The 27,544-nt window shown below is 40.9% G+C and overlaps 2 protein-coding genes across 2 annotated transcripts; one reads left to right on the top strand and one right to left on the bottom strand.

Moving 5' to 3' along the window:
* Positions 1-551: 551 nt before the first annotated feature.
* Positions 552-7,695, top strand: LOC110485850 (lysozyme g). Its single transcript, XM_021557047.2, has 4 exons — positions 552-715; positions 5,157-5,347; positions 5,471-5,609; positions 7,166-7,695. Exons 1-4 carry the CDS (start codon positions 712-714, stop codon positions 7,297-7,299), a joined length of 468 nt encoding a protein of 155 aa, XP_021412722.2. The 5' UTR covers positions 552-711; the 3' UTR covers positions 7,300-7,695.
* Positions 7,696-21,153: 13,458 nt separating this feature from the next.
* On the bottom strand, positions 21,154-26,393 carry LOC110485848 (putative uncharacterized protein DDB_G0278921). The gene is made up of 3 exons (XM_021557040.2): positions 26,267-26,393; positions 22,093-22,320; positions 21,154-21,778 (listed from the first exon to the last, which is right to left on the bottom strand). Exons 2-3 carry the CDS (start codon positions 22,313-22,315, stop codon positions 21,375-21,377), a joined length of 627 nt encoding a protein of 208 aa, XP_021412715.2. The 5' UTR covers positions 22,316-22,320; positions 26,267-26,393; the 3' UTR covers positions 21,154-21,374.
* Between the last annotated feature and the right edge of the window lie 1,151 nt (positions 26,394-27,544).

Below are 27,544 nucleotides of genomic sequence, written 5' to 3'. Positions count from 1 at the left end.
GTTCAAGGGGGCCGAATACTTTCACAAGGCATGAAAGGCATTGCAATTTGTGAGTAAATGCAACCAACATTGATATGTAAGCAACTCTATCAATAACAAGATTATAATCATTAGCTAAATGATTGAATCGAACTTGCAAACAAATATTTTCCAAGGCTGAAGCGTGACAAGAAATAACTACATTGAAAGACCTGCACCGTAGCGTTGTTTGTAGCTGCTTCTATGCGTGCAGAACAAATTCTCTACTTCCTGTTTGCGTAGTCTTTCTAAGTACCAGAAACATCCACTAGGGGGCAAATAACGCCATTGAACACAATGAAAATCCAATTGAACCGTTGTAATAAAATAATCTGTTACCTTCTAACAGGATGGCAGCACACTTTCACTTTTACTTGAGTAATTGTCTATTTCGGTATATTTACATTTACTCAAGTATGACAATAGAGTACTTTTTCCACCACTGCTGGAGAGGAGCTTGGCCATGCAGTGCAATTTGCTTGTAATTGGTACGTCAGCCCCTAATCTTTCCATGTCCGTTATAAAAACAGTGTTGCCTAAAGGAAGTCAGTTGTGCATGGGCAGAGGCATATTTGTCATATTTGCAACAGCAGCAGCAGCAGCACTACTACTACTACTACTACTACTACTTCTTCTTGAGTTTTAGTTTATACATTTTGAGGAATCTCCAGTTTCAAGAATCAAAACATCAACATGGGTAAGCTTTTATCTTTTGAAAACAGAGGCAAATGGTGTGATTCGGTTCCATCTACTAACCACGTTTCCATCCACAGTTTTTGAGAGTAAAGTCGTACTGTATATATTTTTTAAATATCACGACAGCTGTGATGGAAACAGGAAGCTCCATTAAAATGTTTACAAACGCAGACAGATAATTTGTTTGTTCGACATGGTGGGATCTTTTTGTGTTGGTGAAATAAATAATGCAAGAAACGGTGGCGGAAATGCCTTAATGTGCACATACTGATATCATAACCATCATAGGAAGTCACTACGACGCAGGAAACCATGCAGTTTACTGTATTTGGCTACAAATGAAATCAATGATGATGAAAAGAACCAGTACCTGGGCTTGTGGAGTCTACTGAGTGCACAGGGATGAGCTTGATGCTCCTTTACAATAAATATCAATGGTTTTATTCTAGTGACATGATGATCAATGCTTGACTGCGTTTGACAAATAAAAGCATTCTTGCTCTTCTCCATAATAATCTCATGTAGCAAACCTGCAGTCTATCCGTCTATCCGCATTGTATCTGTGAGACGTTGGCAAGAGCGCACGAGCCAAAAACAGTGTAGGCAGGCACATTTGCTATTTAGCGCAACAGTTGTTGTGACAAAACTATCGGTAGATTTGAAAATGCGATAGAAACATTGAAGTTTTTATTTTTATTAGGTACATGAAAACTAAAGGCACAATATGCATAAATTGCTCCGCCATTTCCTGATTGCAGAACTTCTCATAGTTCGCCTAATTTCAGTTTATGTGACAAAACAAGCAGTCATTGTGTAGAGAACCATTGTACCATCTAAACCCTGTGACACATATTTTCCCATAACCAAAAATATTGTACTTTCAGCTGTTTGATGATGGTGCACAAAACCGAAAGTAAAAGAGGCAAAAACAAAACTTAAATGGGAAGCATAGAAATAGTGCACATGGAACAGACCACTTCTTAGACTTGCTTTTAATGAGAATGACAGATCTATAACTAACATTTCTATGTGAATTTGGTCAGGCCACCCAAAAAGTTGTATATATTGCAGCAAAGTCCATTGGGAGGAGACACACAACTGGTGGGAAAATGTGAATTTTTGCAGATTTTAGAATATTTGCATGAAAATCTAGCTAGAGTCAATCAAATGTATTTATAAAGCCCTTTTTACATCAGCCAATGTCACAAAGTGCTATACAGAAACTCAGCCTAAAACCTCAAACAGCAAGCAATGCAGATGTAGAAGCACGGTGGCAAGGAAAAACTTCCTAGAAAGGCCAGAACCTAGGAGGAAACCTAGAGAAGTACCATGCTCTGATGGATGGCCAGTCCTCTTCTGGCTGTGCTGGGTAGAGATTATTACAGAACGTGGCCAAGATGTTCAAACGTTCATAGATGGCCAGCAGGGTCAGATAGTAATCACAGTGGTTGTAGAGGGTGCAACAGGAGTAGATGTCAGTGGCTTTTCATAGCCAATCATTCAGAGTTAGACAGCAGGTGCGGTAGAGAGAGAATCCAAAACAGCAGGTCCAGGACAAGGAAGCACGGCCAGTGAACAGGTCAGGGTTCCATAGCAGAACCGTTGGAACTGGAGCAGCAGCATGATCAGGTGGACTGGGGACAGCAAGGAGTCATCAGGCCAGGTAGTCCTGAGGCATTGTCCTAGGGCTCAGGTCCTCAGACAGGGCGCATACTTAAATTCACAAAGGACACCGGATGAGACGGGAGAAATACTCCAGATATAACAGACTGACCCTAATACTGGAGGCTGAGACAGGAGGGGTCGGGAGACACTGTGGCCCTGTCCGACGAAAACCCCGGACTGGGCCAAACATGCAGGATATAACCCCACTTTGCCAAAGCACAGCCCCTAACCACTAGAGGGATATCTTCAACCAGCAACCTACTTCCCTGCAACAAGGCGACAATAGCCCAAGAAGATCTCTGCCACGGCACGAACCCGAGGGGGGCGCAACCTGGACAGGAAGATCACATCAGTGACTCAACCTACTCAAGTGACGCACCCCTCCTAGGGACGGCATGGAAGAGCACCAGTAAGCCAGTGACTCAGCCCCCATCATAGGGTTAGAGGCAGAGAATCCCAGTGGAGAGAGGGGAACTGGCAAGGCAGAGACAGCAAAGACAGTTCGTTGCTCCAGAGCCTTTCCGTTCACCTTCACACCCCTGGGCCAGACTACACTCAATCGTAGGACCTACTGATTAGATGAGTCTTCAATAAAGACTTAAAGTTCGAATCCGAGTCTGCGTCTCTCACATGGATAGGCAGACCATTCCATAAAAAAGAAGCTCTATAGGAGAAAGCCCTGTCTACAGCTGTTTGCTTAGAAATTCTAGGGACAGTAAGGAGGCCTGCGTCTTGTGACCGTAGCGTATGTGTAGGTATGTACGGCAGGACCAAATCGGAAAGATTGGTAGGAGCAAGCTCATGTAATGCTTTTTTTTGTGTGTGTTTAAAAAAAATGTTTTACCCCTTTTTCTCTCCAATTTCGTGGTATCCAATTGTTTTAGTAGCTAGTATCTTGTCTCATCGCTACAACTCCCGTATGGGCTCGGGAGAGACGAAGGTTGAAAGTCATGCGTCCTCCGGTACACAACCAACCAAGCCGCACTGCTTCTTAACACAGTGCGCATCCAACCCGGAAGCCAGCCGCACCAATGTGTCGGAGGAAACACCGTGCACCTGGCAACCTTGGTTAGCACGCACTGCGCCCGGCCCGCCACAGGAGTCGCTGGTGCGCGATGAGACAAGGATATCCCTACCGGCCAAGCCCTCCCTAACCCGGACAACGCTAGGCCAATTGTGCGTCGCCCCACGGACCAGAAGCTCATGTAATGCTTGTTGGTTAGCAGTAAAAATCTTGAAATCAGCCCTAGCCTTAACAAGAAGCCAGTGTAGAGAGGCTAGAACTGGAGTAATATGATTCATTTTTGGGGTTCTAGAGCATTGCAGTAGTCTAATCTAGAAGTGACAAAAGCATGGATATAATTTTCTGCATCATTTTTGGACAAAAAGTCCTGATTTTTGCAATGTTACGAAGATGGGGAAAAAAGCTGTCCTTGAAATATTCTTGATATGTTCGTCAAAAGAGAGATCAGGGTCCAGAGTAACGTCGAGGTCCTTCATAGTTTTATTTGAGATGACTGTACAGCCATCAATATTAATTGTCAGATCCAACAGAAGATCTCTTTGTTTCTTGAGACCAAGAACTAACATCTCTGTTTTGTCCGAGTTTAAAAGTAAAAAAGAATGTACGCCATCCACTTCCTTGTGACATGTCTGTCGCACATGGGTGTCCTTTTAGTATACAACTCTGAAGTCTGACTAATAGTTAAAGCTATTTCACAAACTCTGCTGCACCAGTTAAAATATCCTGTCATATATTTATATTAGCTTTGTCATATTATGTGTTATATTTCATTTGAAATGTAGGGGAGAGTGGGGTAATTTGAGCCACTCTTGTTTCTAGAAAACCATACACACAATTATTGATTTGACCAAATATTTAGGAAAAGGTAATCATTTCATGGAGTCTGTGAAGGAAGAAACCACATGGAAAAAGTGGTAAGCTAGTTGTGCCCCCCCAAATTATTTTATTGTGTCAGAAGTTTCATGATGTTTGTATCTAAACTAAACCTTTTCATGAAAGTGCATCCTTGTAGTTGTGTGGGCTAATATAGTCTAAATGTTTGCCTTGGGGTAAGTTGAACCAATGGCCATGTTGTATGTTGAACAAATTGAAATGTTTCCTTCCCAGGCGTGATGCAAGGCATTATCGCTGGGATATGAGGCAACAACAGGGCCTGGCCTGTGTAAAAACAAAAGCACATAGTGTTTGTTAGGTGTTAGTCCTTTGTTAAAAGGTGCTTAAAATGATTAAAAGACAACAAAAAACTATTGTGATTGTTTTTGAACTGTGTTCTGGAAATAAGAGTTTTAAAAAGGCAGTGGTAATATTTAATTCAGTACAGAAATGTTTATATGGCACACTTTACCCTGTCCCTCAGCTCAATTTACCCCATACCTGGGATACACAACATCCAGAAATATATGTGGATATATTTAATAGAAAGATGACTATATTTTCCTTGACGGAGTGATGCTGAATGTAAAAAATGGCTTAACTTACCCCACTCACCCCTACCAGAAATCTATATACATTTTGTGATTTGGAATATCACTGCTACCTTACAAAAGGGTTTGTACTAATATACACTTCAGTTTGGGTTTGTCTTGTGTAGTCTGTGCACTTTGAATTTAATCTCACGTGAATTGTCTTGATTATAGCCTATGATATGAAGGTTGGTACTACTTGTACCTCATACAGCTAGCTGTAAGTGGTCTCTGGCAACTCTTACAAGTTCTGACAAATACTCAAATATAATAAGTTAATTTACAAACAGGATCTCATGAAATGGCAGGAGAACTGCCATACATGAACAAGTATAAGTCCATCATAAAGCGGGTGGGGAGTAACCATGGAGTGGAGCCATCCATCATAGCTGGGATCATCTCACGAGAGACCAGGGCCGGGACAGGAGCAGGACTGGTCAATGGTTGGGGGGACAATGGAAATGCGTTTGGACTCATGCAGGTAGGTACTCAGCTTTGCAGGTACCTTTGTTATACTGTTGTTGGCAGACAAGAGAGCTTGTTTCCTATTTCACAATACAATACAAGTGGTGTCCATAGATTTCTATTGCATATTTTTTTATAGGTTGACAAAAACTGGCACATTCCACGGGGGAGATGGGACAGTGAGGAACATCTGAGTCAAGCAACTGGGATACTCGTTGGTATAATTGGATCGGTTCAGAGAAAATTCCCTTCATGGACCAAAGAGCAGCAGCTGAGAGGTATTGCCTACCAATTGACCCGCCCGTCTTGCCAATAGTTTTTTAGATTGATGGAAGCTACAATGTATTTGTCTGCATCATTTCCAATCCACCATATTTTTGGGGTAAAAATATATATATCACTATCCTTTCTTTTTTTTTTTTTTTTTTTTTTTTTTTAAACAGTATTTTTATTGGAATTTTACAATTTTCACCCATATTAAGAGATACAACAACAGAGACAAAGCACACAGAAAGCTTCTCTCACCCCATCACCATCATTGCGTCTCTCAATACATACATTTTAAACAAACTTACAAACAGAAATTAAACAAAAAAGCTCAGTTTAAACCAGGAGGTTAGGTTCCACACATGGAACGTACAGTGTAGTTCTGAAATACATACATCCCCGTCATTCTACGAGAATCCTTGCAGCATAATAGCTGATACCTCAGGTTCTAGGTAATTTAGATAAGGTTCCCATACTTTGTAGAACTGGTCTGTTTTAGAATGCAATGTACATGTCAGATATTCCAGAGGCACCCATTCAAATAGTATCTTATGCCAATCTTTAATAGAAGGAACCTTATCACTAATCCACTGTAAAAGGATGTTTTTCCTCGCTGCGAAGGTGAGGATGTTGTAAAGCCTCCTTTTACTCACAGAAGTAACCTGCCTACTAGGGAGACCTAACAGTAAAGAAACTGGGTCCAACTCTAGATCAACCCCTAGGATCTTTTCAATTTCTTGCAGAACACCAATCACTATCCTTTCTAAATAGTTTCCTTTATTATTTTCTCCTAACCCTGCCACTCCTCCCCTAGTTGGAGTAAACAAATGGGAAACAACACCTAGGCTTCTACTTCCAGCTTATGCATACTATATAAATTTGACTAACAATGCATTTTACAATAGTTATCTTTTTGTTTGTTTTTAATCCCATCCTTCAGCTACTGTCAACCCCTCCCATCTATCTCTGAAGACCATCCAGTTTTCTATTCTCATAGTCTACAGATTGCAAACCAAAGATAAAAACCTTTGCTAAAAGTATTATTATTTTATTGATCGATTGACTATGACTTTTCAAATCACCCAGCAGTGCTATTTGCCAAGTTAGCGCCTGGTAAATGTTGAAATTCACCAGACATTCCTGAACCGGCAACCAAAAACAAGCTATATACCCCGTATAGAAAATACCAAAACAAATGATCTAATGATTCTGTCTCTTCGCAGCAATATCTGGAGACCTGGGATCGTTGTATCCCCCCTTATATAACATAACATTCTGTTGTTTGCCATAATTTTGTATAATAATTTCAATTTAAATTCTACGTTTTTTAATCTGTTGTGGTTCTGCATCAGTTCATAAACCATGTGCCAAGGAATCAGTACATTAAATCTCTTCCCAACAATTTTGCAATCTATATGGCACAGCTGTCAATTTTTGGGTCCTTAAAGGAAACTGCCCAGAGTTTGATAGAGATGATGAGTCATAGGTTTAATACAAACTTTATTATGCATTATACAACTACATAGATTACATGACTACATTACAGCATGTGTGTTTGTTTTTTCAGGAGGGTTAGCAGCCTACAATGTGGGGCTGGATAAAGTCCACTGTTACAGTAGAGTGGATGAGATGACCACTGGGGGGGACTACTCCATGGATGTTCTTGCCAGAGCTCAATTTTACAGACGTAATGGTTATTAAAGTCATCTCCTTGATTGCCTAGCAGTTTTCGATTCAGTTTTTGATTAAGACCATTGTGAAGTAAATCACATATCCTCTACTATCTCATCAAAACTTAGACTGATGTTTAATTGTTAATTAATTCTGATTCATTAATCCAGTGTTTAGCGATCCTTGTCCTATGGTGAACATTTTTCTTTTGGCCTAGCAGTAATACACTTGAGTCAACTCATCATCAAACTTTTAGTTGGGAAGCACAGATTTATAACATTCTAGTTCATATAATTTTCCAATCCAACGTAATGAGAGAAATGTTTCTGACCTCTTTGTGCTCCCTGTGATTGTCTTGCACTGTCACTATGTATTGAAATAACATGACTAGCTACAATCTTAAAAATAAAATGTATGATTATAGTCTTTCTTTTGTTGAAATCAGTATGGTGGAAATCTGGTAGCAACCCCAGTCAGGTCTTGGAATGACTCATTGACTTACTTCTCGAAATACAATTTTACAGAATACACACTCACTTTTTCTTAGTTTGGTAACATTTATTTTATTGTCAAGGTAGAGTGATTACATTGCTGATTTCCAATTTGTATGTAGTTTAATCTGTGATTAATGAACAGTATTTGTTTTTATTTATAATTCAAATGAATGAAATATAGGCTACCCATTGATTCTTGCAGAATATCACTTACATGAATACACGGTCTTCCACCCAATAAAGAAATCCAACCTTACATAGACAATTACATCATTACACCTAAAGATACACTGAGTGAACAAAACATTAGGACCACTTTCATAATATTGAGTTGCACCCCCTTTTGCTCTCAGAGCAGCCTCAATTTCTCGGGGCATGGACTACAAGGTGTCGAAAGTGTTCAACAAGGATGTCTAGCTGCCCTGGCTCCCTATGTAGGCCCATGTTGACTCCAATGCTTCCCACAGACGTGTCAAGTTGCCTAGATGTCCTTTGGATTGTGGACCATTCTTGAAACACACCGTGAAACTGTTGCGCGTGAAAAACCCAGCAGTGTTGCAGTTCTTGACACAAACCAGTGCACCTGACACCTATTCTCATACCCTGTTCAAAGGCACTTACATCTTTTGTCTTGCCCATTCCCCCTCTGAATGGCACACAAACACAATCCATGTCTCAATTGTCTCAATCCTTTTTTAACTTAAGAATCTGACCATTTTTGTCCCCCAATTTTCACCTAAAATGACATACCAAAATGTAACTGCCTGTAGCTCAGGATCGGAAGCAAGGATATGCATGTTCTTGATGCTGTTAGCAATTTATGTTATTCTTCAATATCACAAACTCCAAAGCAAATCAAGGGGAGAAAAATAGGTTTATTCAGACAGGATAAATCAAGATGTTATGCTGGGAGGTCGATGTTCAGATGTCAGTCTCCCCTGTCCTCAGCTTTCCCTCACTGAACAAAGGAACAGGATGCCATTTATAACCCCCCACCCTAGCCTGGGGTTGACCAATCAGAAGTCCTTGCAGTACAACTTGGCCAATGGCCAAATAACAAGTATCCTGCCCCTGACTCAATGTACAGAATGTAGCACATGTCACTCTGAGTTCAGGAGTGACATTCCACAGATCCCAAACAGATGTTGAACTGAAACCCAACTCCTATTTACAATTCGCTATTGACCATTAGTACTCTAGTACTCTCGTCCACTCATCTTCTGTGTTGTATCTCATCTTCAAAATATTCTTATATTCCCCCCTAGACCATAAAAAAATTCATATAGTTCAAATGTATTTTTAGATCAACAAGTGTGATACCACATCGGAGAGAGCATGGTTCGTTACAGCACCGAGGACAGTTACCACGGGCACATTGACCACAATCATGAGGCTTGGTGTGACGATGAAGACCCTTATGACCCCCACCACATTCTGGTCAACACCACTGACACCCATCTCAAAAAAGGACACGGTTGATGAATCTTATGATGTACTCTCACATAATCGTAGGATTTTAGCAGACAAACATCGGGCAATAGCACACTTAACCTGGATGAGGATAAGAAAAATAAACGCAACTCCCAACTATTGGAAGTATCATGCTCACCAAAAAAACTTCCCCATGTACCGAATGTTGAAGACAACCACATGACTAAGCCTAAATCACCTGGATTGTAATCATGGTACTTAGTGCCCTCAGTCCTGATCTTTTGGATCAGGTCAGTTATTTCCTCAGAATTATCAGGAATGAAAGTACAGCGTTCAGCACCAATAACAGCACATGTACCCCATTGTGCTGACAGAAGATAATCACGTGCCAATCGATTTTGCATCGCCACAGTCTGAATGGCAACCATCTCAGCTGTAATTAACTCAAGACTCTCAACTATACAATTAGCTACGAGTTCCAAAGGGTTAGCCATTATTAATAACTATTTTAGAAATACCATAAGATGGAAAAGCAATCGCAAAGAATCTCTCCGTTTATGACGGTGTGATAAAGGAGAATTCACTGAATGCCTTACGTATCCCAAGGTTTTCCAGAAAGCACATTTTCAGAGTGTCCCACTTTGCCAATACTCAACCTACTTAAAAGCAAAAAATATCCTTCACATATTTCGTGGATGTAGATTCTCGTGTTATACATAGACTAATAGGTGGTCCTTTGGAAAGGTGGAATAATACTGAACAACAAATATACTACCCAGCATGCAGCAAATTCAAATACTTTACTGAGTTACAGTTCATTTAAGGAAATCAGTCAATTGAAATGAATTCATTAGACCCTAATCTATTGATTTCATATTACTGGGAATACAGATATGCATCTGTTGGTCAGATATAGCTTCTTTTTTTTTAAGGTAGGGGCGTGGATAAAAAAACAGTATCTGGTGTGACCACCATTTGCCTCATGCAGCACAACACATCTCCTTCGCATAGAGTTGATCAGACTTTTGATTGTAGCCTTTGGAATGGTGTCCCACTCCTCTTCAATGGCTGTTGCTGTATATTGGCGGAACTGGAACCTGCTGTCATACACATCGATCCAGAGCATCCCAAACATGCTCAATGGGTGACATGTCTGGTGAGTACGCAGGCCATGAAAGAACGTGGACATGTTCAACTTCCAAGAATTATGTACAGATCCTTCCAGCGTGCATTATCATGCTGAAACATGAGGTGATGGCGGCGGATGGACGCCAAGATAAATTGCAATTGTGTTAACTGTATGTAGCTTATGTCTGCTCATACCATAACCCTACCAACATCACGGGGCACTCTGTTCACTGGATTGACCTGCGTGCTCGCCCACACGAGCACGCAGGTGAGCTTCCCTGAGATGTTTTTTTTTTCAACAATTTGTGCAAAAATTCTTCAGTTGTGCAAACTCACAGTTTCATCAGCTGTCTGGGTGGCTGGTCTCAGACGATCCTGCAGGTAAAAAAGCCGGATGTGGAAGTCCTGGGCTGTCATGGTTACACATGATCTGCGGTTGTGAGGCCGGTTGGAGGTACTGCCAAATTCTCTAAAACAATGTTGGAGGTGGCTTATGGTAGAGATTATCTGGCAACAGCTCTAGTGGACATTCCTGCAGTCAGTATGCCAATTGCACTCTCCCTCATCTTGAGACATCTGTGGCATTGTGATGTGACACTGCACATTTTAGAGTGGCCTTTAATTGTCCCCATGATGATGCTGTTTAGCCAGCTTCTTGATATGCCACAGCTGTTAGGTGGATGGATTATCTTGGTGAAGGAGAAATGCTCACTAACAGGGATGTAAACAGATTTCTGCCCAAAATTTTAGAGAAATAATATTTTTGTGCATATGGAACATTTCTGGGATCTTTTATTTCAGCTCATGAAACATGGGACCAACACTTTACATAATGCATTTATATTTTTGTTCAGTCTATATATATTTTTTTATTTTTTTTATAGTGGAAGACATCTGAAATCTATGATCATAGTGCCCTCTACTTGTGACAGGCAAAATTGAATCTGATATATTCTATAGCATTAATCTAGTTTTGTCTTCTGACATTTGAATTCAACATTGATCTTTCATGTTCAGTGATATGCTGCAATGTGAAAAGCCAATCTCCAACTTCTCTAATTAGTAAGTATGGTAAAAAGTATAAAATAAGCAGAGAATCACTGGGATTTCTTGACATTTCAGAAAATGTACAACATTTCCTATTGGTAAGGAAAAATAAAATAAACAGTGATAATTGTATAAAAAGTTTAATTTCAATTATTTAATTAACCAAAAAATAGAAACAGCCATGATAATCAAGGAAAAGAAAAGTAAAACTGAAACCCCGGGAGGATAGGATAAAATCAAATAAAAGATGAATGAAGTGGGAGATCAGGGAGAGACATTTAAAATAAAAAACGGTCAGATCATTTTTTTATTCTCCCTCTCTGAAAGACACAGGGACAGATGGGCACGGCCACGTAGTCTTCACTGGTCAGGGGGTGATTTTCATCTGGAGTGTTCAACTGAAACGAGAAAAGGTGAAAGACGAGGGAGAGGTTAGTTTACAGCGTCTAACTTTGTGTACCCACATAAAATGACTTCCAGATGTTGGGTCCAAAAAAATTACCTAATTAAATAAATGGATGCCTGCAGCCTTTACACCTGTATTAATGGCACCTGTTTGAACTTGTTAATAGTATAAAAGACACCTGTCCACAAACTCAAACAGTCACACTCCAAACTCCACTATGGCCAAGACCAAAGAGCTGTCAAAGGACACCAGAAACAAAATTGTAGACCTGCACCAGGCTGGGAAGACTGAATCTGCAATAGGTAAGCAGCTTGGTTTGAAGAAATCAACTGTGGGAGCAATTATTAGGAAATGGAAGACATACAAGACCACTGATAATCTCCCTCGATCTGGGGCTCCACGCAAGATCTCACCCCGTGGGTTCAAAATGATCATAAGAACGGTGAGCAAAAATCCCAGAACCACACGGGGGGACCTAGTGAATGACCTGCAGAGAGCTGGGACCAAAGTAACAAAGCCTACCATCAGCAAGGGCATTGAAGATGAAATGTGGCTGGGTCTTTCAGCATGACAATGATCCCAAACACACCGCCCGGGCACCGAAGGAGTGGCTTCGTAAGAAGCATTTCAAGGTCCTGGAGTGGCCTAGCCAGTCTCCAGATCTCAACCCCATAGAAAATCTTTGGAGGGAGTTGAAAGTCCATGTTGCCCAGCAACAGCCCCAAAACATCACTGCTCTAGAGGAGATCTGCATGGAGGAATGGGCCAAAATACCAGCAACAGTGTGTGGAAACCTTGTGAAGACTTACAGAAAACGTTTGACCTCTGTCATTGCCAACAAAGGGTATATAACAAAGTATTGAGATAAACTTTTGTTATTGACCAAATACTTATTTTCCACCATAATTTGCAAATAAATTCATTAAAAATCCTACAATGTGATTTTCTGGATTTTCTTTTCTCATTTTGTCTGTCATATTTGAAGTGTACCTATGATGAAAATTACAGGCCTCTCTCATCTTTTTAAGTGGGAGAACTTGCACAATTGGTGGCTGACTAAATACTTTTTTGCCCCACTGTATACCTATCCTAACCTGTCTTTCTAAGGTCTTCGAAAGCCAAGTTAACAAACAGATTACCGACCATTTCGAATCCAATCGTACCTTCTCCGCTATGCAATCTGGTTTCAGAGCTGGTTATGGGTTGGTCACCACAGCCACGCTCAAGGTCCTAAACGACATCATAGAGACATTACTGTGCAGCCGTATTCATCGACCTGGCCAAGGCTTTCAACTCTGTCAATCACCACATTCTTATTGGCAGACTCGACAGCCTTGTTTTCTCAAATGATTGCCTCGCCTGGTTTACCAACTACTTCTCTGATCGAGTTCAGTGTGTCAAATCGGAGGGCCTGTTGTCCGGATCTGGCAGTCTCTATGGGGGTGCCACAGGGTTAAATTCTCGGGCCAACTCTCTTCTCTGTATACATCAATGATGTCGCTCTTGCTGCTGGTGATTCTCTGATCCACTTCTACGCAGACGTCACCATTCTGTATACTTCTGGCCCCTCTTTGGACACTGTGTTAACTAACCTCCAGACGAGCTTCAATGCCATACAACTCTCCTTCCGTGGCCTCCAACTGCTCTTAAACGCAAGTAAAACTAAATGCATGCTATTCAATCGATCACTGCCCGCACCTGCTCGCCCGTCCAGCATCACTACTCTGGACGGCTCTGACTTAGAATACGTGGACAACTACAAATACCTAGGTGTCTGGTTAGACTGTAAACTCTCCTTCCGGACTCACATTAAACATTTCCAATCCAAAATTAAATCTAGAATCGGCTTCCTATATGGCAACAAAGCATCCTTCACTCATGCTTCCAAACATGCCCTCGTTAAACTGACCATCCTACCGATCCTCGACTTCGGTGATGTTATCTATAAAATAGCCTCCAACACTCTACTCAACAAATTGGATGCAGTCTATCACAGTGCCATCCGTTTTGTCACCAAAGCCCCATATACTACCCACCATTGTGACCTGTACGCTCTCGTTGGTTGGCCCTCGCTTCATACTCGTCGCCAAACCCACTGGCTACAGGTTATCTACTAATCTCCCTTATCTCAGCTCACTGGTCACCATAGCAGCACCCACTCGTAGCACGCGCTCCAGCAGGTATATCTCACTGGTCACCCCCAAAGCCAATTCATCCTTTGTTCGTATTTCGTCCCAGTTCTTTGCTGCCAATGACTGGAACAAACTGCAAAAATCTCTGAAGCTGGAGACTCATATCTACCTCACTAGCTTTAAGCTGTCAGAGCAGCTCACAGATCACTGCACCTGTACATAGCCCATCTGTAAACAGCCCATCTATCTACCTACCTCATCCCCATACTGTATTTATTTATTTATCTTGCTCCTTTGCACCCCAGTATCTCTATTTGCACATTCATCTTCTGCACATCTACCATTCCAGTGTTTAATTGCTATATTGTAATTACTTCGCCACCATGGCCTATTTATTACCTTACCTCCCTTATCTTACCTCATTTCAACTCACTGTATATAGACTTTTTGTTTTCTTTTGTTCTACTGTATTATTGACTGTATGTTTTGTTTATTCCATGTGTAACTCTGTGTCGTTGTATCTGTCAAACTGCTGTGCTTTATCTTGGCCAGGTCGCAGTTGTAAATGAGAACTTGTTCTCAACTCGCCTACCTGGTTAAATAAAGGTGAAATAAAATAAACAAAAATAGCGTGTTCATGGATTCACCTCTGTGAATTAAGGTGTGTTTTTATCATGTCAGATTTGACAGAGATAGGGCCGCATGTCAGAGTGAATAAGTGAGTGAGTGGACAGGGTGGGGGGGGGGGGGCTTGAACACTTTCCTATTCACATTATAGCCCAACGTACGCTCCTCTGACACATGACAACACGGCAATCATACTGTATACGGTATAAGCCATATAGCCACATATTGTCACGACTCCCACCAAAGTTGGCTCCCCCGCCTGTTCGGGCGGTGCTCGGTGGTCGTCGTCACCGGCCTACTAGCCGCCACCGATCCCTTTTTCCTTTTCTGTTAGTTTAGTCTTATGAGTTGCACCTGTTCCTATTTGTGTTTTCTTGATTTGCTTGCCTATTTAAGCTTGTGAGGCCCGCTCTTGTTTGTGCGGGATTATTTTGTGTTCACCTGATTCCTACCTTCCACTTCTATTCATCCATGACACATATAGGTTATACTGTGGTGTGTTTCTTGAATATAGTTTATGAATGGCATCCAAAACCTTGATTAACAGATCTTTTGATAATACATAACACACAATATCCCATATTTAATAAATTGGGGCATTCTTGAATTGCAGTGGCATTTGGGAATGGCATTTTGGGGAGAATGAAATACATTTTTCTAGTTGTTTTATTTATTTAAATGTATTTCAGAACATCTTCCTTTTCTTTATCAAGTAATGTGGCAGATTTTAATTGCTTTAAATATTTTTTACCATTATGATAACATTGTGCCACCAGTAGAAGTAGTAACACCAATGACGTTAACACCAATGACACATTTCATTAAAGATGTTCTTGAATGGAGGCCTCAGATGCTCAAATCTAAGGTCATTAACCCTTTAAAGGGGCAATCAGCAGTTGCAACATCCATTTTAGGACTTGTAAATGAATCATATGTACCTCAAGAGCTTAGTTCAACTGCTTGATGGAAAAGTGTTGTCTCAAATGATCTTTATTTAGTATTTGTCAAGAGCTACAGTTTTTTTTCCGCCTATTGTAAATGTCTTTCAAATTATTTCCTTTTTTTCCCCATCATGACCCAAAATATAGTATTGTTTATCTCCAATGTTTGTAAACAAACAACATTTAAACAAACACTATATAGCTTCAAAACATAGGTAAAACTATCATTTTGATATCATGGATGGTCAGTTCTTGCATCTATAGCGCTGTCTATTAATTTGAGTGGTTACATTTCTCCAGCCCCATCCCTCAGCTTTTTACCAAAGCAGGGGTGGTGAGACCACATTTTTTATTGTTTCTTCTGCTGATTGCTGCTTTAAAATAATTTCCTGAAGCAATATGATTAATCATTTTGCTCACAATGTAATTTCTCTTCATTAAAATTGAGTAACTCCAATTATATTTTTTATTTAGACTCACCAAATAACACATGGAATCCTCAAATTATTGACATACTAAAAGAGTGTGATTAGATATTCATTTTAATTCATAGCTAAGTTTCCCATTGGTGGAAATGCTCATGTTCCTTGTATATATTTTACAGTGAATTCAGACCCCTTCCCTTTTACACATTTTGTTACATTACAGCCTTATTCTAAAATGGATTAAATAGCGAAAAGAGGTTTTTAGACATTTTTGCTCATGTATTTATTATACAAAACAGATATACCTTATTTACATAAGTATTCAGACCATTTGCTATGAGACGTGAAATTGAGCTCAGGTGCATCCTGTTTCCGTTGATCATCCTTGAGATGTTTCTACAACTTGATTGTGGTAAATTAAATTGTGTTCACAGATCTTGGGAAAGGTACCAAAAATGGCCTGCAGCATTGAAGGTACACAAAAACACAGTGGCCTCCATCATTCTTAAATGGAAGAAGTTTGAACCACAAAGACTCTTCCTAGAGTCCAACTGAGCAATCGGTGGAGAAGGGCCTTGGTCAGGGAGGTGACCAAGAACAGAGCATTTTGTCCTCCAAACACAACAAGTTGAGTTTTTAGCAAAAAGTTATATTTTGGTTTCATCTTACCATATGACATTCTCCCAATCTTCTTCTGGATCATCCAAATTCTCTCTAGCACACTTCAGATGGGCCTGGATATGTACTGGCTTAAGCAGGGGGACACGTCTGGCACTGCAGGATTTGAGTCCCTGGCGGCGTAGTGTGTTACTGATGGTAGGCTTTGTTACTTTGGTCACAGCTCTCTGCAGGTCATTCACTAGGTCCCCCCGTGTGGTTCTGGGATTTTTGCTTGTGATCATTTTGACCCCACGGGGTGAGATCTTGCGTGCAGCCCCAGATTGAGGGAGATTATCAGTGGTTTTGTATGTCTTCCATTTCCTAATAATTGCTCCCACAGTTGATTTCTTCAAACCAAGCTGCGTACCTATTGCAGATTCAGTCTTCCCAGCCTGGTGCAGTTCTACAATTTTGTTTCTGGTGTCCTTTGACAGCTCTTTGGTCTTGGCCATAGTGGAGTTTGGAGTGTGACTGTTTAAGTTTGTGGACAGGTGTCTTTTATACTAATAACAAGTTCAAACAGGTGCCATTAATACAGGTAACGAGTGGAGGACAGAGGAGCCTCTTAAAGAAGAAGTTACAGGTCTGTGGGAGCCAGAAATCTTGCTTGTTTGTAGGTGACCAAATACTTATTTTCCACCATAATTTGCAAATAAATTCATAAAAAATCCTACAATGTGATTTTCTGGATCATTTTGTCTGTCATAGTTGAAGTGTACCTATGATGAAAATTACAGGCCGCTCTCATCTTTTTAAGTGGGAGAATTTGCACAATTGGTGGCTGACTAAATACTTTTTTTGCCCCACTGTATAATGTATACAAATAAATATTAATAGCAACTTGGGTGTTAGAGGAAACACTAGGGTGGGATCAGCTCATCTGTAGCTGCAAGGAGTTGAGGAGTGGGGTCCAGTTTCCGTTCAAGGACTGGATTTTGTCTTTGGTGGATGCTGTAATTTTTCCCATTGTGATGTGGTCTGTGAGGAGGTTAATCCATTGACAAAATAGACTGTTGGTTTCTGTTTTTCTAGTTGAGTAATATTGTTTTATTGGATATATTTAAGGTGAATAAAATGGACTGATGATCTCCAAGAAGGCAGAAGGATGGGTAAGAATGGAATCCTGTGACCCAAAAGGGTGGACAGTTTGTGTATGGTTTCCTTCCAGAATTGTTGGGTGGGTGGACAGAGCCATGTGGCGTGAAAGTGGTTGTCTGGAGTGTCGTTGATTTGTTTTAATGCATTAATTCATCTACTTTTTCTTAATCCAGGTCCTAGGGACCCAAAGAGGTGGACATTTTTGTTTCTGCCCTAGCACTAACACACTTGATTCAACTTATCATCACTCATGATGAGTGTTAAGAAACACTGTATTGGGGGCCTCCTGGGTGGCGCAGTGGTTAAGGGCGCCAGCTGTAACCGGAGATTCTGGGTTCGCGCCCAAGCTCTGTCGCAACCGGCCGCGACCGGGAGGTCCGTGGAGCGACGTGCAATTGGCCTAGCGTCGTTAGGGCTTGGCCGGTAGGGATATACTTGCCTCATCGTGCACCTGGCGATCTTGGTTATCGCGCACTGTGCCCAGCCCGCCACAGGAGACGCTGGTGTTTCCTCCGACACATTGGTGCGGCTGGCTTCTGGGTTGGATGCGCGCTGTGTTAAGAAGCAGTGCGGCTTGGTTGTGTATCGGAGGACGCATGGCTTTCAACCTTCGTCTCTCCCGAGCCCGTACGGGAGTTGAAGCGATGAGACAAGATCTACTATCTAGTCTACTATTTGGGGAGAAAAAACACTGTATTCGGAAATTAATCTAGACTTTTTCTACATTTTGTTATTCTAAAATGTATTAAATAGTTTTTTCCCCCCTCATCATAATACCCCAAGCACACCTGTATTTGGGGAGTTTCTCCCATTCTTCTCTGCATATCCTCTCAAGCACTGTCAGGTTGGATGGGGAGTGTTGGTGCACAGCTATTTTCAGGTCTCACCAGAAATTTTTGATTGGGTTCAAGTCCGGGCTCTGTCTGGGCCACTCAAGGACATTCATACTTGTCCCGAAGCCACTCCTGCTTTGTCTGGGCTGTGTGGTCGTTCTCCTGTTGGAAGGTGAACCTTCGACCCAGTCTGAGGTCCTCAGTGCTCTGGAGCAGGTTTCCATCAAGGATCTCTCTGTACTTTGCTCCGTTCATCTTTCCCTCAATCCTGACTAGTCCTGACTAGTCTCCCTGTCTCAACCTCTGAAAAACATCCCCACAGCATAATGCTGCCACCACCTTGCTTCACCGCAGGGATGGTGCCAGGTTTCCTCAAGACGTGATGCTTGGCTTTCAGCCAAAGAGTTAATTCTTGGTTTCATCAGTCCAGATGTGTGCCTTTACAGATCATGTCCAACCAATTGAAGTTACCACAGGTGGACTCCAATCATGTAGTAGAAACATATCAAGGATGATTAATGGAAACAGGATGCACCTGAGCTCAATTTTTGGTCTCATAGCAAAGGATCTGAATTCGTATGTAAATAAGTTATTTCAGTGTTTTTAATAAATTTACATTTGCAAAAATGTTTTTGCTTTGTCATTATGGGGTATTGTGTGTGGAAAAAAGTATTTAATACATTTTAGAAGAAGGCTTTAACGTAACAAAATGTGGATAAAGTCAAGCGTTCTGAACCCTTTCCGAATGCACTGTATCTAACATTCTAGTTCACATGATCTTCAAATCCAAGGTAATGAGGAAATATGCAGGCTTTTTCTCCGCTATATATACAGTGCCTTGCGAAAGTATTCGGCCCCCTTGAACTTTGCGACCTTTTGACACATTTCAGGCTTCAAACATAAAGATACAAAACTGTAATTTTTTGTGAAGAATCAACAACAAGTGGGACACAATCATGAAGTGGAACGACATTTATTGGATATTTCAAACTTTAACAAATCCAAAACTGAAAAATTGGGCGTGCAAAATTATTCAGCCCCTTTACTTTCAGTGCAGCAAACTCTCTCCAGAAGTTCAGTGAGGATCTCTGAATGATCCAATGTTGACCTAAATGACTAATGATGATAAATACAATCCACCTGTGTGTAATCAAGTCTCCGTATAAATGCACCTGCACTGTGATAGTCTCAGAGATCCGTCAAAAGCGCAGAGAGCATCATGAAGAACAAGGAACACACCAGGCAGGTCCGAGATACTGTTGTGAAGAAGTTTAAAGCCAGATTTGGATACAAAAAGATTTAAACATCCCAAGGAGCACTGTGCAAGCGATAATATTGAAATGGAAGGAGTATCAGACCACTGCAAATCTACCAAGACCTGGCTGTCCCTCTAAACTTTCAGCTCATACAAGGAGAAGACTGATCAGAGATGCAGCCAAGAGGCCCATGATCACTCTGGATGAACTGCAGAGATCTACAGCTGAGGTGGGAGACTCTGTCCATAGGACAACAATCAGTCGTATATTGCACAAATCTGGCCTTTATGGAAGAGTGGCAAGAAGAAAGCCATTTCTTAAAGATATCCATAAAAAGTGTTGTTTAAAGTTTGCCACAAGCCACCTGGGAGACACACCAAACATGTGGAAGAAGGTGCTCTGGTCAGATGAAACCAAAATGGAACTTTTTGGCAACAATGCAAAACGTTATGTTTGGCGTAAAAGCAACACAGCTGAACACACCATCCCCACTGTCAAACATGGTGGTGGCAGCATCATGGTTTGGGCCTGCTTTTCTTCAGCAGGGACAGGGAAGATGGTTAAAATTGATGGGAAGATGGATGGAGCCAAATACAGGACCATTCTGGAAGAAAACCTGATGGAGTCTGCAAAAGACCTGAGACTGGGACGGAGATTTGTCTTCCAACAAGACAATGATCCAAAACATAAAGCAAAATCTACAATGGAATGGTTCAAAAATAAACATATCCAGGTGTTAGAATGGCCAAGTCAAAGTCCAGACCTGAATCCAATTGAGAATCTGTGGAAAGAGCTGAAAACTGCTGTTCACAAATGCTCTCCATCCAACCTCACTGAGCTCGAGCTGTTTTGCAAGGAGGAATGGGAAAAAATTTCAGTCTCTCGGTGTGCAAAACGGATAGAGACATACCCCAAGCGACTTACAGCTGTAATCGCAGCAAAAGGTGGCGCTACAAAGTATTAACTTAAGGGGGCTGAATAATTTTGCACGCCCAATTTTTCAGTTTTTGATTTGTTAAAAAAGTTTGAAATATGCAATAAATGTCGTTCCACTTCATGATTGTGTCCCACTTGTTGTTGATTCTTCACAAAAAAATACAGTTTTATATCTTTATGTTTGAAGCCTGAAATGTGGCAAAAGGTCGCAAAGTTCAAGGGGGCCGAATACTTTCGCAAGGCACTGTATTTGTGCTCCCTGTAAGTGTCTTGCACCATCACACTGTATGATTGAAATAAAATGACTACAACCTTAGAAATAAAACATTGATTACAATATTGTGTTGTTGACCTTTTGTTAAAATTAGTATCAGTATGTAGGATATCTGGTGGCAAGCCCAATCATGTAATGTAATCACACACACGCACGCGCACGCACACGCACACACACACGATAACATATTACAGAACACATACTAATATTTTCTCAGTTTGGTAACATGTATTTATTTGTAACAAAACTACGTTGATTACATTGCTGATTTCTACCATACACTGAGAGTGTATCTTGAAAAACTATTTCACTTATCTGTGATGCATGCTCTCTTTATTTTTTTTTATCAATAAATTGCATGTAGTTTAATCTGTGATTAATAAAGGGTGTTAAGATACAGGAGGTTCCCTGGTGGCGTTACTTTTTGGGGTTGTGATCCACCCCGTCCTTATCCACCCAGATCTTTCCTGTTTCAGCTACCTTCACCTCTTTGTCGGCAGTGAGGATGTAGGACTTGGGGTGACCCTCATCATACGCTGCCAGGAGGTTGTCCAGACCATAAATTGGGCCTTCCTCAGGACATGATTGAGTATTGTCACTTTCTACTTGGAAGCCAGTGACATAGAGGCTCTGAGGGAGGTTGGTCTTCTTAACGGTGCCATCCAGGATGAGGATGGAGTCGCCCTTCCTGAGATGACTTCCCTCGATGAGGTCACTGAGAACCATCTCCTCTGACTTGTAGTAGAGACGCACTTTGCCGCCTGTAACGTTGGCAATGGTGATGCTGGGTACGACAGTTTTTTGGGGAGTTTTTGGTGAAGCTAGGAGAAAGAGAGAGAGTCATTGGACAGTACTACAATAAATGTGGTTGTCGGTATTAGGAGTTTGCTGAGAACACTGCTATGAGCAACAATAAACCATTGTTTATTTTGATGTATTTTTACACTGGGGCTGGAACCGAGCTGTGAAATGTGTATGTATATAGACATGTAATTACTTTATGCTTTGAAATGTCTAATATCAATGTGTGTTATAATCCCATGTGGAATGGTAACATGGCATAACAATAAAATATGAATGTATTTATTTATTCATTAAATATATAGATTCCCTCCTGTTGGATTGGGTTACATACCGGAATGACTGGTGGTGTTGGTCTGGTTGCCAATGGAAAAATTGCCTGTCATATTGCCTGATATTTTTTGGCCTGATATGTTTTGGCCTGATATGTGTTCGCTGTTGTCAACACGGTTGTCGTCGTGGCTGTCATTATGGCTGTCATTGTGACTGTCATTATGGCTGTCATTATGGCTGTAGGGATGTGAAGCAGCACCATCATGTGAAGTATTCCCTCCCATTGCTGCTACGATAGAGAGAGGAGAGAAAGAGGGTAATTAAGGCTTAAGTTGAATCAATTCAGTGGTGGAAAATGTAGCTAAGTGTCATACTTGAGTAAAAGTAAAGATACCTTAATAGAAAATGACTCAAGTAAAAGTCACCCAGTAACATACTACTTTAGTAAAAGTCTAAAAGTATTTGGGTTTTAAACATACTTTTTTATTAAAAGTAAAAGTATGAATCATTTCAATTTCCTTACATTAAGTAAACCAAATGACACCTTTTCTTATTTCCATTTACACATAGCCAGGGGCACACTCCAACATTTACACATAGCCAGGGGCACACTCCAACATTTACACATAGCCAGGGGCACACTCCAACATTTACACATAGCCAGGGGCACACTCCAACATTTACACATAGCCAGGGGCACACTCCAACATTTACACATAGCCAGGGGCACACTCCAACATTTACACATAGCCAGGGGCACACTCCAACATTTACACATAGCCAGGGGCACACTCCAACATTTACACATAGCCAGGGGCACACTCCAACATTTACACATAGCCAGGGGCACACTCCAACATTTACACATAGCCAGGGGCACACTCCAACATTTACACATAGCCAGGGGCACACTCCAACATTTACACATAGCCAGGGGCACACTCCAACATTTACACATAGCCAGGGGCACACTCCAACATTTACACATAGCCAGGGGCACACTCCAACATTTACACATAGCCAGGGGCACACTCCAACATTTACACATAGCCAGGGGCACACTACAACATTTACACATAGCCAGGGGCACACTCCAACATTTAAACATAGCCAGGGGCACACTCCAACATTTACACATAGCCAGGGGCACACTCCAACATTTACACATAGCCAGCGGCACACTCCAACATTTACACATAGCCAGGGGCACACTCCAACATTTACACATAGCCAGGGGCACACTCCAACATTTACACATAGCCAGGGGCACACTCCAACATTTACAGATAGCCAGGGGCACACTCCAACATTTACACATAGCCAGGGGCACACTCCAACATTTACACATAGCCAGGGGCACACTCCAACATTTACACATAGCCAGGGGCACACTCCAACATTTACAAAGAAAGCATATGTTTAGTGAGTACACCAGATCAGAGGCAGTAGGATGTTCTCTTGACAAGTGCATGAATTGGACAATTTTCCTATCCTGCTAAGCATTCAAAATGTAACGAGTACTTTTGGGTGTTGGCCTACCGTCGCTGGTGCGCGATGGCTATTTTGTAAATGTTCATGAAAACAAAAATTAAGGTAAGGGTTAGGCATAAGGTTAGCAGTGTGGTTAAGGTTAGGGTTGGGGTTGGGGTTAGGGTAAGGTTTAAAATCAGATTTTAAGAAGAGACATTTTTTAAATAGGCAGGGTTTATCACTTTGTGAATGCGGTAACTAGTGACGAAAGCAGTATTCGGTGTTTAAAATGAAAAGGCAACTGAAAAAAATAATGTTTATCTACTTTGTTGTGCTGTTACATTTGTATTGTTGTTTCATGTCCAATGTGTTGCTGCATATCATTTGAGTTGTGTGCGCCGAAGCTCTGCTTTGCTGGTTAAGTAATATCGACCAAATATGCTAATTCTACCCTCGTTGCACCAAATATGTATGCCGCTCATACAAGTAAGCATCACTCAGATCTTCTCCCTAAATTCCCTTTCCCCTCCATGTCTCACTCACTTAATTGCGTTCTACCGCTCCCTCTACATGTACGTCCTGAGTATGCACACAAGCAACCTCCCATTATGCCTCCAGAAATTCATACCTATAAAAACGGATCTAACTGATGGGATACACAAGCTACATCCCTTGCCAAATTAAGACAGTTTTATCACAAATTCTAAATGTACTGGTTGATTGAAGTAAACAATGTGTCAGTTTGTTATATCTGGAGTACTTCTCCTGTCTTATCCGGTGTCCTGTGTAAATTTTAAGTATGCTCTCTCTAATTCTCTCTTTCTCTCTTTCTTTCTCTCTCTCGGAGGACCTGAGCCCTCAGGACTACCTGGCATGATGACTCTTTGCTGTCCCCAGTCCACCTGACCGTGCTGCTACTCCAGTTTCAACTGTTCTGCCTGCAGCTATGGAATCCTGACCTGTTCACCGGACGTGCTACCTGTCCCAGACCTATTATTTGACCATGCTGGTCAGTTATGAACATTTGAACATCTTGGCTGTGTTCTGTTATAATCTCCACCCGGCACAGCCAGAAGAGGACTGGCCACCCCTCATAGCCTGGTTCCTGTCTAGGTTTCTTCCTAGATTTTGGCCTTTGTAGGGAGTTTTTCCTAGCCAATGAGCTTCAACACCTGCATTGCTTGCTGTTTGGGGTTTTAGGCTGGGTTTCTGTACAGCACTTTGAGATATCAGCTGATGTACGAAGGGCTATATAAATACATTTGATTTGATTTGTTCCCACAACGAGCTGCAGTTTTGGAATAATTGTGTCCTGTATATTTTCCTCTTATGCTACTAGGATCCAAGTTCTAGGAGACAACCCCCCTAAACATAGACAAGTTCCACACCGGTAATTTGCAACAACATTAGTTTGATAAAGAACATATTTTCATCAGAATCATTAAGCCCAGTCTACTTGTTGTTTTCAACAAACAGATGTTGTGGCCGTAATTCATCACCATGCAGAGTTCAATGGGAATTGTCCATTTAGAAAATTCCAATGAACAGGCAGATTCAACTAAATCAAACGTCTGTATATTGAAAATAAGATTTTGGTTTGTAACACTGAAAAAAGTTGTTATTCAACTCTGCCAAATGAGCCTGTTTCAAATGATCACTATTTCAGAGTAACTGTTCCAGGCAGGAGATGCGCATGTCTTCACACTGCCAACTTTTTATTTGGAAATATTTTCTATTATATATATATATATATTTATATTTTTTTCTTGATATATCTGACCTGTGCAAGGAACAAAGGACTGTAAAATCCTGGTGTGTCACGTCGTTCATTATTGGAATGTCCACTCGGATATTTACAGCCATTTTTGATCATTTAAATGAATAGGCCATTAATTCATGAAGAATATAACTTATAAATGCATACATGGGTCTTCCACTCAGTGTTGAAAAGCAACCTAACAGGCAATAACATCCTTACACTAAAACATATATTTGTAGACATTTGATTAATTAAGAAACGTAGCATCCAAAAATAAGACAAATCTAACAAATGATCAGATTAACAAAACAAGGCTATGCCATTGCAGTGGAGGCTGCTCTAGATACTGAGATCCTATTATTTGGTGTAATATTGATACAAGACTGACAGCGTCCCCTATTTCTGAGTATCTTGCTGAGGGGAGGACGCTTATAAAAGTGGAGGGAACGGCACAAATGGAATGGCATCAAACACCTGGAACTCATGTATTAGATGTATTTGATACCATTCCACTGATTCCGCTTCAGTTGTTACCACCAGCCCGTCCTCCCCAATTAAGGTGCCACCAACCTCCTGTGCCACCAACCTACAGCCCTATTCTTCTACAGTTAAGCGCCTGCTCCATGATATAATATATAATATAATATTTTAAGATTATGGTTTCAAGTGGCACTTTTTATTGACTGAATATATATGGGTCAATTTAGCAATTAGGATGTATCTGTAATGGTTCTAATAAATTAGGCAGTGTTTTTGCGAACTGTTGGCATACAGGCCTAGATAAATTCGCACATATTGTGTTATGTCCTTGTGTTCTAAAAATATATTTTTTCATTGAAGGACTGGAGTTCAATTTCATTTGTGTCAGAACCTAAGAACAAATAGTTGTGTTCTGTTCATAAATATGGATTCCTCCTGTGAAGAAACAGTGTAGAATTGCACGATTTTAAACAATCGTGATTTTAAAACCTAAACCTAAAGCATATATTTTAAATTATGTATTTACCTGTGTCTGTGTGTTCTTCCTCGGTGCGGTGGCGCGCTTGAAGATTGTAGTAATCAGGTGTTCTAGTGCAGAGTGGAGAGATGGCTCTGCTTTTATAGGGTAACGCTGACAGAGAGAGGTAGGGTGAGAAGTTCTCAGCCAAATCCATTCCAGGTAAATGTTTATATTCCAGAGAACTGAAGAGGATGACTCAGTTCCAGAGAAGCTACGTGGGCGTCACAAGAGCAATATATTTGTCAAGCGCTAAAACGTATTAGATCTCAAAGGGACATATCTTTAACTACACCCTTACAGGTAAATCATTGACAGTGTATGTGCAGTGGTTCGTTCTCCTGTTTGTGTTGGAAGCCAAAGAGGCAGCGGGGTCAGTGGTAGGATTGGTTGCCACTGTGCTGATGGCTGTGATGAGGTTGGAGCTCTGGCTGAAGGCTTTGCCATAAGACTGCTGAACAATTAATCACCAACAGACTTTAACATGGCCTCCTCCTTGTTTTAGACACTGCTGTTACTCACTGTCTATTATCTATGCAGTCACTTCACCCCTACCTACATGTACAAATTACCTCAAACCTGTACCCCGGTACCCCCTGTATATAGTCTCCTTATTGTAATGTTATTGTATTACTTTTACTTTAGTTTATTTGGTCAATATTTTCTTAACTATTCTTGAACTGCACTGTTGGTTAAGGGATTGTAAGTAAGCATTTCTACACAAGGTCTACACTTGTTCTATTCGGTGCATGTGACAAAGTTTGATTTGATTTACAGTTGACCGGGACAGGGGCAGAAATTGGACAAACTAACTTGTTGTAAAAGTGGCATCCTATGATGGTGCCATGTTGAAAGTGACTGAGCTCTTCAGTAAGGTCATTCTACTTCCCATGTTTGTCTATGGAGATTGCATGGCGGTGTGCTCGATTTTATACACCTGTCAGCAACGGGTGTGGCTGAAATAGCTAAATCTACTAATTGGAAGGGGTGTCCACATAGTTTTGTATAAATAGTGTGTATGTAGATTTACAACTCAATAACTTGCTAACATCATGTAGTGTCTTTGCTATCATTAATGTGATGATGATTGTTTTATCAAATCGATGAACTATGTTTAATTATTACGATGATTAAATTAATCCTGTAACAATGAACTCATTTGCAATCTCAGGACACCACGGAAAAGTTTATTTAACGAGTTACCGTTTTCCGAATGAACTCTTAAAGATATAAATATCTCTTACATTTCAGTCATTAATTAATTGTTTACCTTCTATCAGTCTCAAT

This window comes from Oncorhynchus mykiss, chromosome 13, assembly GCF_013265735.2.
Source record: "Oncorhynchus mykiss isolate Arlee chromosome 13, USDA_OmykA_1.1, whole genome shotgun sequence".
In the NCBI taxonomy this organism is placed as follows: domain Eukaryota; kingdom Metazoa; phylum Chordata; class Actinopteri; order Salmoniformes; family Salmonidae; genus Oncorhynchus; species Oncorhynchus mykiss.
The sequence above is the reverse complement of the archived record's forward strand: the minus strand, read 5'-3'. Positions and strand labels throughout refer to the sequence as shown.